The 14,559-nt window shown below is 43.4% G+C and overlaps 1 protein-coding gene across 1 annotated transcript in view; it reads left to right on the forward strand.

Moving 5' to 3' along the window:
- The window catches only part of LOC149447491 (uncharacterized), a 33,480-nt gene extending 19,451 nt beyond the window's left edge, over window positions 1–14,029 (forward strand). The window contains exons 6-7 of the mRNA XM_089652509.1: window positions 8,999–9,103; window positions 10,700–14,029. Of these exons, the coding sequence (XP_089508635.1) occupies window positions 8,999–9,103; window positions 10,700–10,902 (308 nt within the window). The 3' untranslated portion in view covers window positions 10,903–14,029. The remainder of the gene's footprint in view (window positions 1–8,998; window positions 9,104–10,699) is intronic.
- The last annotated feature ends 530 nt before the right edge of the window (window positions 14,030–14,559 follow it).

Genomic DNA, 14,559 nt, shown 5'->3' on the forward strand with positions numbered 1-14,559 from the left:
AAATTGCCCCTGCAGACGGGGCCACACAAGGCTGGTCTCGACCCAGACAGTTTTCCAAATCGCAGACACAAACAATGATGAGGCTTGAAGCTTGCTTGAAGGTCTTGGAGAATGTGGTCTTCAGAGAGATAAATTAGAGGGAAGCCAGGACGTAATCTGTAGAGAAGGTGGTTGGTTGGTGAGGTCTTCCCCCGATCAGTGGTTGGAGTGGGATCCCCGGAGCGGGCATGGAGATGTGGTCGTCTGCCCGAGCTTGGCTTACACGGTCGATGAGGCAACAGGAACATCTCACCGCGGCATATAAAAGGCAGATGAAAAAGAGAAGCATCAGGATATACACTCCCACTTCCTTCAACCAAGATCCGATGGAGAACAGGAAATCTCCCAATCCTCCCAAACCCTTGAACGGATTCCAACCCTCACTAGCTATAGCTCTAGCTTTTCCCTGTAGTTCACTAACTTTGTCCATATGGGCCTGGACCTTGTCATCGGTGTCTTCTATCCAAGTACAACAATCCTCTCCGATGAACTCACAGAACCCCCCTTTGGCGGCTAAAAGATAATCAAGGGCCATCTTCTCCTGAAGCACTAAAATTCCCATCTGCCGTTGTTCTTGGGCAATTTCTCTGACAGCCTCTACGGTCTCGTTAAACATACTATCCACGATGACAGAAAAATTGTTCAGGCGCTTCATAAGTTCTATTCCCCATCCTGTCCATGAGGGGAACCAAGCCCATGCCTGGTCGCCCTCAGAGAACAGTTCCCTGCGAACTCTCCCTGCCATCCTTACCTTCTTGTGGACCATCAACTCTTCATGGTCCATCACTACATAGGATGCGGGGACTAGCTTTATGAGGGCACACGAACCTTTCGCGTTCTGGGGGAATGTTCTATAGGCTGCCGAACCACACAGAAAATAGTATGGACCTGTCAGAGCAGAGCAGGAGGAGTTCCTCGTTCGGCCTCTGGCACTGAGCAACAGTTGCACAGACTGGGGGATTGCTCCCTCAGTCTGCACATCACATCCGTCCTTCCAACACACGTGGTCTGGTCGGTCAGTGTGGTTACTCAGAAAGGAAGTCTGGTTAGTCAGATTGACAGTTATACCTCCCTCGCAGGTGGTAGTCCCAACAAACTTGTTACCTGTGCCAAAGCTGATGTTAAAGCACACCTGAGGGCTGCCTAGCTGTCCAGTTACCCATAATGGACTGACGAGGTCCTACAGGAGCTAGAGCTAATATTGGTGCTGAAACTGATGTTACCTGCTAAAAATGTGTCATAAAGTTCTACCGACAAATGTCTATGTGGGGGCTGACCAGGGGTCCCTTGCTTTTTCATGCCGACGCGGATGTCATATAGGGCATGAACAGCGGCCATTGCGGACATGTGATGACTGGGTGGGGGCTTAGAGCATACCCAACAGTTGGTTTTGTTGGCGGTTCTGGCTAAACGCAGGTGCATTTTAAATAAAAGGTTGGGGTATCTGCCGTCTTTTCCTCCGTTCACACACATGTATGACATACAAACAAAAAGAAAAAGGAAAATGACACCCCTCATTCTCTGGTGTAGCTGAAAAGCTTCTTGCAGTGGCTTGCGTGCACCCAGTTGTCTCGTCCCTCGAGTTTGAGTGAGGTAGGTGTCGTCAGCTGGACTTGGTATGGTCCGGTGAACCGTGGCTCGAGTCTGGTTCTTTGATGTTTCTTTAGGACGACCCAATCACCTGGCTCAATAGAAAGAACACCTGTTATTGTATTTGGATCGGGGAGCGATTCGCGAACCCGATGGTGTATCTTCTGCAGCTCCCGTTGCAGAGATTGCACATAACCTGTAAGCTGTGAATGCAAAGACGACAACTGTTGAGGAAAGTACAACCCTGTTTTGGGAGGTCCCCCAAACAACACCTCGTAGGGTGACAGCCCATGTGGTTGCCGAGGGGCATTCCGGATGGAATAGGGGGCAATGGGGAGACACTCAGGCCAAGGTTTTTGGGTATCGGAAGACGTTCAACCTTACCGCTACTCTCGGGGTGATATGGGGTGTGTCGCCGCTGACTCCAGTTCCACCAAAGAGATGCAGTCGTGTCCTTTGGAAGAGAGATTAGTAGTGGACAAAGAAGACATGTTAGCAGAAGAGGTGTTAGTATTGTTAGTCGTGTTGCAAAATTCAGCACTGTCATTGTTGTCCTCCCCCCCTTCTCATCTTCCGACACAGGAAGAAGAGAAGCTGGGTTAAGAATAGTGCATCGTTTGATAGTGAGGTTAGTAGGGGTTAGGAGGGTTTTCCCCTGAGAGGGGTACCTTGCCTTGGATGTCCTGTTTTCGCAGGACCGTTCTTGCTGCACTGGTGTCGGTGAGGCAAGGGAGGGGATATTTTAATTCCTCTAGAAAAAGATGGATCTGGGCCGACACCGATTTGTCAACTTCCTATGAGAATTCATAGGAGTTACTTACCATGGTGGTCATAGGGGCGGAGGACTCATCAGGAATGAACTGCCACCGACCTTTAGGTAATTGGGGACAGCTCCTCCTCATGTGCCCCGTTTGGTGGCACTGGAAGCACCTGGGTGGGGGCCTATCCTTCCTGTGACCCAGATCCCTTGGTTTTTCGTGTGGGGTCTGGGACATAAGAACTTTGGCCTTGTCTTGTTTTCTTCTATCCATTTCCCTCTCTATTGCCGCAAGAGTGGAAAGGATAGCAGGGATAGACATCTCATTATATTCGGGTCGGGCCAGAACCAGCCTTTCCCGAATTTTAATATTGATGCCTTCCAAAAATTTGGCCCGCAACAGAATGTGCGTCGCGGTCACCTTTACCCCTTCAGTTGGAGCATCAGGTCCAACTTCCAGATCTGCATCCAGTGCCGTCTGCTTGAGACGGCGCCAGAAGCAGGCGCTTTCCTCATTAGGACCCTGGGTGAGCTTCATCATGTCCGTAGTAGAGGTAGCACCATACATTTCTGGAAGCTTTGCCTTTAGCTGTGTACAGAACTCTTTGCCCCCTGAAGTCATCTCCTCATGCGTGGTTATAGAGCACCCTGCAATCACTGTACTGGCCACTTCCATGCCCACCTTTGCCCGTAGGATCTGCGCACAATCTGACCCACTCATACCATAGCTGAACTGGTTTTGTCCAAACATTCGAGCAAATCCTCTCGGATTGACTCGATAGTCCGGGAGCTCAGCCAGAATAGTGCGGATCTCTGCCGGGGTGAAGGGGACATGCCAAACTACCCGTTCCCCTAAAGTCCGTTCCCCCTGTGCATTGGGAGGACCTTCAAATTGCTGCACCCTGACTGGATAGGCCTCGGTTCGGGAAGAGTGCAAGGGCTGACCCAGCATCATCGGTGGGCTTAGATTAACCACCTCGCTTACTGCACCTTCAGGTTTGAGGTCCCTCAGATCAGGGTATAGCTGGGGGGCAGGGGTCTGATCAGTGGTTCGTAGCGCTTTGATGCAATCCGCCCTGTTTTTTAACCGGGTGTCTATTCCCCTTGATTCACAGATAGTCTGCAAATCGGTTGTTGAGAAGGCTTCATAGTTGGAAACAGAAGGAGCTGGGGTGAAGCAGGGAGAAGGGAGAGGTAGAGGCAGAGGCTGAGGCATAGAGACAGAAGACACAGAAGGTATGTCAAGAGTGACGTCACTAACAGAAGAGACAGGTGCAGTTATACTTATCTCAGCCACTGTTGGTTGTTGGGGAACCCCAGCAGACCCTGATCCTGCCTGCCTTAGTAGAGTCAGCCCTGAAAGAGCTTCCTCCACCTCTGACACCGGATCTTCCTGTTTTATTCCCTCTGGAGGCCAGGTATACATCACCTGGTTCTTCCGGACAGACACCAGTTTATGTATGCCCTGCTTCCCTAATCGGATTGACCTGTGAAGCCATAGCTGTGCGATCTCTAGTTCTGACGCCTGCATCCGTGGTTCAAATTCAGAGATGAATTTTTCCCACCTCCATGCGTCAAATGTACCTTCCCGGGGAATTTCCCATCTGGTACCCTTCGACCATTTATTCCACCTTTTGAGGGGTTCTGTAGACTTCCCCCCCAAACTCACCTTCATCAGTTGTGCAGCTGTCCTTACCCTGAAGAGGGCTGCTTCCCCCTCTCTCTTCATGGACTGACTACTGCCCATCGTGACTAGTCACTGGTATATATCCCGCGTCCGGGTACCTGTTTACCCCCTGGAGCACTCGGTGGGATCCTACCGAGAGGCCTGATTCCACCACTTTCCCAGCACAGCGTAATTTATGTGATACTTATCGATCACCCGAAGCGCATCAAGTGGCGGTCAGACTGAGAGCACACCTCCCACTCCCACAGCGCAATTTGTGTGATCCTGACCACCCGAAGTGTTTGTGGTAACCAGGCTAAGCGTTATACTTCCCTGGACCGCCCACTCACACAGCGTAATTTATGTGGTTCTCATCACCCACTGTGTTTGGCAGGCCACACCGCACAATGATGAAAGTGGCTTTTCTCTCCCTGCACACAGTAGCTAACACAAGTCAAAACAAAAAGAGGGGTTCTTGGATGTTACTTAGGGGTCACTGGTTGGGCAGAAACCTGCTAACTGACCTTTAGGAAATTTGTGTAAAGAAAAAAACTTTCCTAATACACACAGAAAAACCCTTTTTCAACCTGAAAAACTGTTAAAAAGGACAAAGTGGATCCTTATGAAAAACACGGGACGTTTCACAGTAAAACAATTACACAGAGGTAAACCGAAAAACTGCGCCAAAAGTAACCTTGTTGCTGACGCAAAAATCACTCCTATCAGCACCGCTAAACGATCCACGTTATACACGCAATCTTTACTGCAACCACCTAGAACCGTTTACACAAAAAGTCTGCTGGACGTGAAACACGCGACACAGCAGCTTAAAACAAACCCGCTTTACAATAAGGAACTACTTTTAACAGGAAAAACACAAGAAAAACATAATCACTATACAAGAAATCTATGTGCAAAAACCCAGACTACACCGCGCTCATTAAATGTGGAACACGTGAAGGGAAAACTCGCTTAATACACTTTAAATTGGCTGGCAATACGCAAATTTAAAGCTAAAAGCAAACAAATGAAACTGTAAAAAATTTGGATTAAAAACACAATATGGGTCAAATGCATATAGGAAACTTCATGCACATTGCATAGAGATTACTGCACATATGGTAGTCAACAAAATGGCCACCAAACAAAAGGAGTCCATGTGGTTTAGTCAAGAAAATGACCCCCCACAGGGAAGCACATGGTAGATACTAGAATGACCCCCCACAGGGAAGCACATGGTAACACTAGAATGGCCCCCCACAGGGAAACACACGGCAGACTCTAGCCTCAAAATTGCCTCTTACATAAAACAGACTTTTAGACAGAACATACACTGGACAATTACACAACAATATGAAGTACACATACAACACAATTTGGGCACAATCACAGAACGGACATAAAACACCAACATATCACACTAACATGCACATGTAACAGAAAGGACCCCCTGCTGCATGCTTGCTGGGAGCAGTAGTACCACAAAACATTGTACAGACCACATAACACAGATCTTACAACAGTTAACAATTAACCTAAGCCTTTCAGCACTGTAATAATTACCTCACGTGGAGGGGGGTAGAGCAATTACCACAGTACCTACAGCCCACAAATACTTACCTAACACTATGCAACAACTTTTACCCACTAAAACATATACCCGTTTAATTTTTGGTTGGAAGATTTTTAAACTTGACCAAATCCAGCCAACCAAACCCACCCCCCTGCTGCTCTCAGCAGAGACAAACCCTCGTCTTTCACCCACAAATCAAGAGTTTAGGACAAAAAATGAGGTCCTTGCCAAGCGGTATTTCTTGTTAGCTAACAGAGAGCGAAATCAGCCACACGAACACGCAAAAAGCGATCCTCTTAATGGCAGAGAGACCTGAAATGTGCCGGCATACTTTTTGCTAGTTCATGATAGTTCATTCCCCCCCTCGTTCTTGGTTAGCTACGCAAGAATACGCGTTAGTATCCACCAGGCTCGCCAAACTGTCTTGGAAATTCGCTTTAACGAATTTCTCCTTACCGTGAGTACTCGCAGTTGGATGCGCAGAAATCCCCCATAAAGCTGTGCGAATCTCGCTTACCACGACTGCAGCTAAACTACACGATTCCTGCCCATCCAAATACTTTGGTTCTGTTGAATTGTGGGTGATTGGAGCTCCGTTACCCTAGAATGATCACACGACACTCTAAGGCTGTTGCAACTCACATAAGGGCTGATTTTAGACCCAGCTCTCTGTTTTATTAAAAATACACACATGCCCCCCACATGAATAAAGTCAATCCCCTCCCACCGAACAATGCAATGGGGATTGCCTATACAGAGGATGTACATTCCAATTGGAGCATAGCCTTTGCTATTATCTATCACTGGTCCTCCCCCATGAGTCTTCTGAGGTCAGCAGACTTCCTCCCCTTCCCCCCTATGAGCCATCTGAGGTCATATTTCCTGTCCTACTAGCTTCTATTGGTATGTAAAATTCTCTGCACAAGCACTCCCTAAAAATACCAGTCTGTACCTGGATGGGCCCGATACGATCTTTATTAAAACACATCCATCCGAGATACAGTTCAGATTAGTAATGGGTTGTAAGATATGCATAAGCCTACACACGGAGTTCACACCGCTTGCGCATTGCGTTATGAAGCCCATGTGGTACCATGCTGCTGATATGTGGATACAGGCCCACGGTCTACTGACAGCAGCATTCGCATGGAATGCCGTGGTGGTATACACGCCGGTCTATAAGCGCAGATCTGCCATCTCATCCATTACCAAGCTGAGTACTGTAATACATACATTGTACATGCGCATGGCCCAATTGCAGCCTTCAGAGCTTTAATTAAGCCACACGAGAGACATATGAATAACACGAATATACAGTTGTGACCAAAATTATTCAACCCCCACTGAAATTGAGTGTTTTGGCCAGTTTGACATTGCTTTTGATCATTCAGTCATCTTGCTTACATTTACATTAAAGAGGCACTTGTAGGTCAGACAAATATAACATAACAGTTATAATGAAATAACCACAAATGTCTTTTCTGTGCTCACAGCATTATCAGTTTTATTCAACCCCCAAGTGACATTCAATCTTAGTACTTAGTACAGCATCCTTTTACAGTTATAACAGCTTTTAAACGTGAAGCATAGCTTGACACAAGTGTCTTGCAGCGATCTACGGGTATCTTCGCCCATTCTTCATGGGCAAAGGCCTCCAGTTCAGTCACATTCTTAGGCTTGCGCACTGCAACTGCTTTCTTTAAGTCCCACCAGAGGTTCTCAATCGGATTTAAGTCTGGTGACTGCGATGGCCACTCCAAAATGTTCCAGCCTTTCCTCTGCAACCATGCTCTAGTGGACTTGGAGGTATGCTTGGGATCATTGTCCTGTTGAAAGGTCCAACGTCTCCCAAGCCTCAGGTGTGTGACGGACTGCATCACGTTTCCATCCAATATCTCCTGGTACTGAAGAGAATTCATGGTACCTTGCACACGCTGAAGCTTCCCTGTACCTGCAGAAGCAAAACAGCCCCAAAGCATGATTGACCCTCCACCATGCTTCACAGTAGGCAAGGTGTTCTTTTCATCATAGGCCTTGTTCTTCCTCCTCCAAACATAGCGTTGATCCATGGGCCCAAACAGTTCTAATTTTGTTTCATCAGTCCACAGAACACTATCCCACAACTTTTGTGGTTTGTCCACATGGCTTTTGGCATACTGCAGTCGACTCTTCTTATTCTTTGGAGACAGCAAGGGGGTACGCCTGGGAGTTCTGGCACGGAGGCCTTCATTACGCAGTGTGCGTCTTATTGTCTGGGCTGAAACTTCTGTACCCACATCTGACAAATCTTTTCTCAGTTCCTCAGCAGTCACACGGGGACTTCTCTCCACTCTACGCTTCAGGTAGCGCACAGCAGTCGAAGTCAGCATCTTCTTTCTGCCACGACCAGGTAGCGTTTCAACAGTGCCCTTTGCCTTGAATTTGCGAATGATGCTTCCTAAGGTGTCTCTTGGTATGTTTAACATCTTTGCAATCTTCTTATAGCCATTGCCCTTCCTGTGAAGAGAAATCACCTCTTCTCTTGTCTTCCTGGACCATTCTCTTGCCTTCACCATGTTTGTAACCACACCAGTAAATGTCTAGAAGGAGCTGAGTATCACAGTCATTTTAAAGCTGCCTAATTGGTGCTTATTATGCTTGATTGCTGCTCGGTGACATCCACAGGTGTTTTCAATACCTGATGGAAAGCACCTGTATGAACCTCTGTTCTTCAGAGTGGTAGTCTTTAAGGGGTTGAATAATTGTGGCAATGAAGAAACCACATAAGAACCATTTACTACTGTATTACATAAACAATTGATGTCATTTTAGTTGCATTTGGGTAGTTACAACGTCCTTGTAGGATTTGATTCTGAATACAATTCCAAATGTACACTATAGTCCCTAAACCCCTTTACAGCATTGGGGGTTGAATAATTTTGGTCACAACTGTATGACACATTTATAGTTCGACCAATAATACAAAATTTCCATGACAAATGTGCCTAGTGTTTTGGAGGAGAAGCCCAATGTTCTTCAAGGACTTCCCACCTGAAGTTAAGAGGAAACAAGGTTTGGCTATACATGCATTTATAGCTGTGTATTTGGCCTATAAAATCGTTTATGGTGTGCAAACCTGAAAAAAAACAAAGGGAGCTCAAAGGATTCCTTTACCAGCTTAGTTAGTAATGGGAATCAGTGAGCTGTGGTTCACTTCCAAATCATCTGAAACTGTGAGAAATATTAGATTGAGTCCATCCACTCATCATTGGTCCCAAGCTCTCAGTTCTCCTCACAGTCATTTCAAAGAAATCTCATTCTTGCAGCTGGTTATTCTTGACAACACCAACATTGTTTATTATACTATATTCACCTGCTGTAAATGTTCTTCCAGGTTCTTCTCTGAAATGTACATCCTGTGATATGTATGGGTGCCAAATAAAAAATACAGTTACCTGTAATCGTGGTGAGCTCTGTGTGGTCAAAACTACAACATATGGTGAGTGAATATTGTATATCTCTCTATCTATCTGTCTAATTTTTATCAGTGTATCTACCTATTTATCAATGAACTATTAACAGTCTATCATTCATACATACAGTATATCTATAAAGCAACTATTTATGAGTCTATATATTTAACTATCATGCTGTTCCTTGGCCAAGCATTTTCAGGGTTAAACCAATCAGCTGATGGAGAATGTTTCTAGGTACAGCTGAATGGCAGTACAAGAGTACAAGCTATGCCTCTTTTGTCATGTGATTGTTTTTTAATAAAAAAGGAATGCTAAAATGTGTTAACGAATGTAGATGTTTACTTTACCCACAGGCCTACTATTCAGTTGTACAGAGCATCAAACAAGAGAAAAGAGAGGCAGTTTCTTGTTTCTTGAACTGTAAAGAGTCATTTGACTCTTCTCAGCATCTCCTTTCCCTACAGCTTTTGCTGAATGTAGCCACACATGTCTAGAGGTAGCCAGAAAAAAAAACACAATAAGGAAAGTTATTACAATTTGTAAATGTTGAGGGTTGGTGCTGCCCTTCTATATCTGTCATAGGCACTGTCCCAAAGGAGCCACTGTGGCTGTTCATATATTGCTAATGGCAATCGCTATCACCTACCCCTGAGATAGTTCAAACTGGGTGCATTAACACGTTTGTGCCTATTTGTAGAAAGATCTTTCTTCAGCTAGGGTATGCATCCAAGGCAAGCCGTACTGAATGCCTATAAGCAGCCTAAAGCGCAATTAAAGAATCACAGCTTTTATCTCCTTATAGTCTTTTATCCTTGTATTATTATGATGTGTGACTGTTTTAACTGTGGAAATGTTTTAAAATATATTTTTCTATCGTTGAAACAGTTTCTTCCTGCCCTCACACTGCTGTAGTCCATACTGGCAGAACTGAGTACAGACCACACCCCTTAGCACAGGTGTCCTCACAAAATATGTAGAGTTAGAGGGGAGGGGGAGTGTCAGACCAATTAGGTTACTGACTGCTAATTTCTAAGAACACTGGGCTAGCGCTCTGATCTATAGGACAGCAGTCATGCTTACACACCATGCTTTAAAAGAAAGTGGAAATACGATGAAAAAAATGGAGGTTGTAAGTACAATATTTACAAGACTGAATATCGACTTCGGTGATCTCAACTGGATTTTTAAAGTGGAACTAAACTCCTGAAATTACTCATTGCCACCTTCCAGCAATGCACAGTTACATCCTTCACTGGCTACTGTCATCTTCCCCCGGGCTACTTCCAGTTGCTGGGTTTTCAGACTCTTGATTGTCCAGTGGGGTGGTGATGTCATTCAGGAAAAGCCAAAGGGCACTTGGAATGCACTGAGCTACAGCTGTGCAGTTCAGGGTACATTCAATAGAGGATTGCGTGCAGGTAGGTATATGTGTGTTATTGCACAAGAGATAATAACATGTTTCTTATGCAGTCCACAGCTGCCTGCTCGCAGTTTTTTTTACAAATTAGGTTTAGTTCTGCTTTAAGATCAATTCTTGTTCATTATATCTGAGTGTTATACTCAGGTTTTAGTGGCCACCTTTCTTCCTCAATAATCCTTTGCTGTTTTTCTCTTCACAGGTTTTATACCCCTGAAAAAATATGGCTGTGCAGATGCCACAATCTGCTCAACGCAGACCGTAGAAAACATTGCAGGGACTGAGGTAGCTATCAAAAATCACTGCTGTGATCAGGACAACTGCAATTCTGCTGTCAACCTGAACCTTTCTGTCATCGCCGTCATCGGAGCTGTGTTACTTCTGTTGATCACCAAGCTGTCCTGAGCAGAAATAGAAACATCTGCCATTTACCTGCACTCAGATACCCTGAAAGCTTAAAGAGAACCAATTACTGATCTTTGGCCAGTCATTGAGCTTAGGCAGGAATTTGCATATTCAATCTGAAATTATAACAGTGCAGGCTACTTATAAAAAAGATTTTTATTATTATTGTATATTTGCCTTTAAATTTCAGCTATATGTTCAAAGGTACAAGGTTTTCTGATGTCTGATACTTGTCCTATCATCTGCCTCTCCTCTCATCTGCCTATGCTCATCTCCCAGCCTTTGGGTGTGCATAACTGTATCAAACAGCGGAGCATCATAGTTGTATGATTTTTCCTAAGCTTTTGCATATTTATAGAGTATTTCTGTAGTTGCTTTTTTGTTGACTACATGGCTTTGACTTGACTGTTTAAAAAATTTGCATTGTGGATGTCTTCAGCATTTGCACAGGCACAACAAATTATCACACAATTTCTTGTTATATGACTAACTCCTAAGATTGTCAGCTACACCCAGGGGCCATAACGTGGTCATTTTTTTTCCAATTGAGGTCTTTCAGAGAATTGCACATAGAGGATACTAGGGGGGAGATTTACGAAAACTGGAGTATGCAGAATCTGGAGCAACTCTGCATGATAGCCAATCAGCCTCTAACGTCATATTCTTCAATTAAGCTATGACAATAAAAACTGAACGCTGATTGGTTTCTATGCAGAGCTGCACCAGATTTTGCACCATGTGAGTCTTAGTAAATAAGGTCATAATCACATTACAAAACATATGGTGATAATTAATTGGGCCTGTGTGAATGTAGAAGACTTCTGCACTGCATTTTTTTATTTATTTTTTTTACCCCGCTGTGTGAGAGTCAGAGAACTGGCAGGTTATCAACTATTAGGCTTCAGGGAAATACTTACTACCCTACTGCTAAGCTCAGATGTCCCAGACAAAATAAGCAAACATTATGGCTGGCTTCACACCATTGCCTTGCAATACACACTTTATGCTTGTTGGTGCATTGGGGTGCCATTTAATTTGAATGGCCCCCTTTGGTGAACTGTGTGCTAAGTCAAAAAAAGATGCAAGTAATTTTTTTTTTGTCCATTCTGGTGCATTGGCAGCCCATTTAAATGAATAGGCTGCCTCAAAACAATGCATGTTAACAAGTTTTAATTGACTTGTCATGTAAATCTTTGCTTTACTACTTAGCAGTCACTGAATAAGGCTAAAGATGACACACACAAAAGATCTTTTCCATTCAACCTGCATTCTGAATGAAAAAAAAATCTAACAGATTCCTCCATCCACACTACACAGATCAGATTTAGGAATATCCTGCTGTGGCCCTGCCAGTTGCCCAATATCTAAATGGATGCAGCCACTGTTTGGCCATCAATTTTGTGCTCATCTTCTTCAATCAAAGCATTTGGGGTAGGAGGGTGAGGACTTGGGCACCCACAAAGAAAATTTCAGATGGTTAATAAGGAACCAGATGAAACTTTCATAGTTTATGACCACCTTAACAGTTTCAGGTTCAGGGTGAAAGCTTTCTTGCATTTTAGCAACCAGTGATTCTAAATGTCATTTGCCTTCAGCAGAGTCATATTCTTATTTTTTTCTAGGCTATTTTTTTCATAGATTGTTCTGTGCCTAATTAGTCAACTAGCTGTAATTAATATAATTGTATAGCTCGGTTCATGATGGAACAGGAGTAGGGTGTTACCAGCCCAGCCCTGTTGCTGATATGCCCAATTGTACAATAAACAATTTGTCACAAACTAGACTTGGTAAATCCAGTTTTTACCCCTTGGGGCAAACTTTAAAACTGAACTCTAGGTGCAGAAACTTTCAATAAATATATAAGTGAAGTGAACTACTAATATGCAAAATAATAAATACAATAGCCAATTTCAGTGAATGCTGCTGCTAACATCAATTGTGTTCCCGCATTATAAACAAAATAAATAGATAAAGTGATGTAGCACTGCTAATAAATAAACATCAATCCGTCATAATAAACAACCAAAGTGAATACACTGTGCTCATAATAATAATATAGTAAATAGATTGATACAAATATAATTCATTATTACAAAGAAATATATGTAGATATAAATAAAATGCTAGAGTGCTTCAAATGAATTTGTGTATAAGTTCATATATTTCCAAATGTGACACGATCCAACACCATAGATGCAAATATGCAATGATAAATGTGAATTTCATGCATTAATTGGTGCCATATCTGTGCTCTCAGAACTCTCACCTCCAATGCATGTAAAAACTGCGTGTTTTTAATGAGACATCTCCACAGTAGATCACTATCTCCTTTAGCCACTAAGGGCTGTCCACTCCTCTTCCCATGCAATGGATTTTAAGGTAGTATTAGAGATCCTCCGTTCCACCGGATACCAGTAACCTCACCCAAAAGAAAGTACGCCTCATATAGTGTAGTAGATTAGTAAAAGATTCAACATTTATTAAAATCGCACTTACATTCAATTAAAATTAGATGCACTTTACAGATAAGAAATCAATCCTTTTACTTCCTTAATCTGCCTCTGCGTACGCTCGATGCATTTCGTCACCGTCATGTAACTTCATCAGGAGAACATCCACAAAACTCATCATTTAGCTATTATATGGGGAGTATAGGGTGCATATCTACACTTTATGCTACTTACCCTATTTGAGCACAGCACTTATCTATTCATCACTAATTCACTTGCAAGTGTCGCATTCCCTTTTTAGGGGCAGCTGGAAATACCCCATTAGGGGGTTAATATATTAACACATATCATTTTGGCGCCACAATAATTTATCTCTGTCTGATTATCCCAATACTTTTGGCAATGTAGTGTATATTCACTCAGTATTTACATTTTTTGGAAAATTGCAATTCATTAGGTAGCTAAGTGAAAGTTAAAACTTTAATATCCTGATGATGTCATTGTGATGAAACTAGTAGGGCAGAGATGGCACAGACGCCACTACGCATACGTGATCCCACTGCAGCCATCTTGGATTCTGGAAATTGAGTTGTTTATATGATATAAAGTGCCTGATTGTCATCTTTTCATTGTAGGTGCATTTACCACATTAAATTGGTGTTTTAATCTGGACTACACTATGGAGAGTCTGTCTTTTTCTTTTTCATGATACTATGTCCAACTGAGTATATATGCACAGTGATCTGATATAATGCAACAGTACCATCGTTTGACATGTGGTTTTGAGGAAAGCTGGATATCTTGAATTGATACACAAGTGCTGGTTGACCACTCTTAATTGAGGGTCATATGATTCTGGTAAGCCTCCCTTTGTTGTACACCAAGGTGTGTGCCGTGTGGTTCATCATTGAGAAGTTTTGGTGGCGTTTGGTATCCACATCTGCCATTTCCCTCATAACTGAAGAACCATTGGATTCACAGTTTTTGGCTTCACATTTGGATTTCTTTATTTCTTCAATTTGTGGTGACACATAAGAGTTTGATATATTTGCACTGCACTATTGTATTGCACGTACAATTTAATTTATCTCAGCGATGCACTATTGTTTTGTGATGTTTGAAACACTTTACTGTGCTAAGAGAATGCTCCCTGCATTCTCCAAGCACAGTAGAGTACAAGAAAGGTACTGATGCATTCATGCAATTG

Source organism: Staurois parvus, unplaced genomic scaffold, assembly GCF_062004578.1.
Source record: "Staurois parvus isolate SC_StPar_1 unplaced genomic scaffold, SC_StPar_1.0 ptg000684l, whole genome shotgun sequence".
NCBI lineage: Eukaryota > Metazoa > Chordata > Amphibia > Anura > Ranidae > Staurois > Staurois parvus.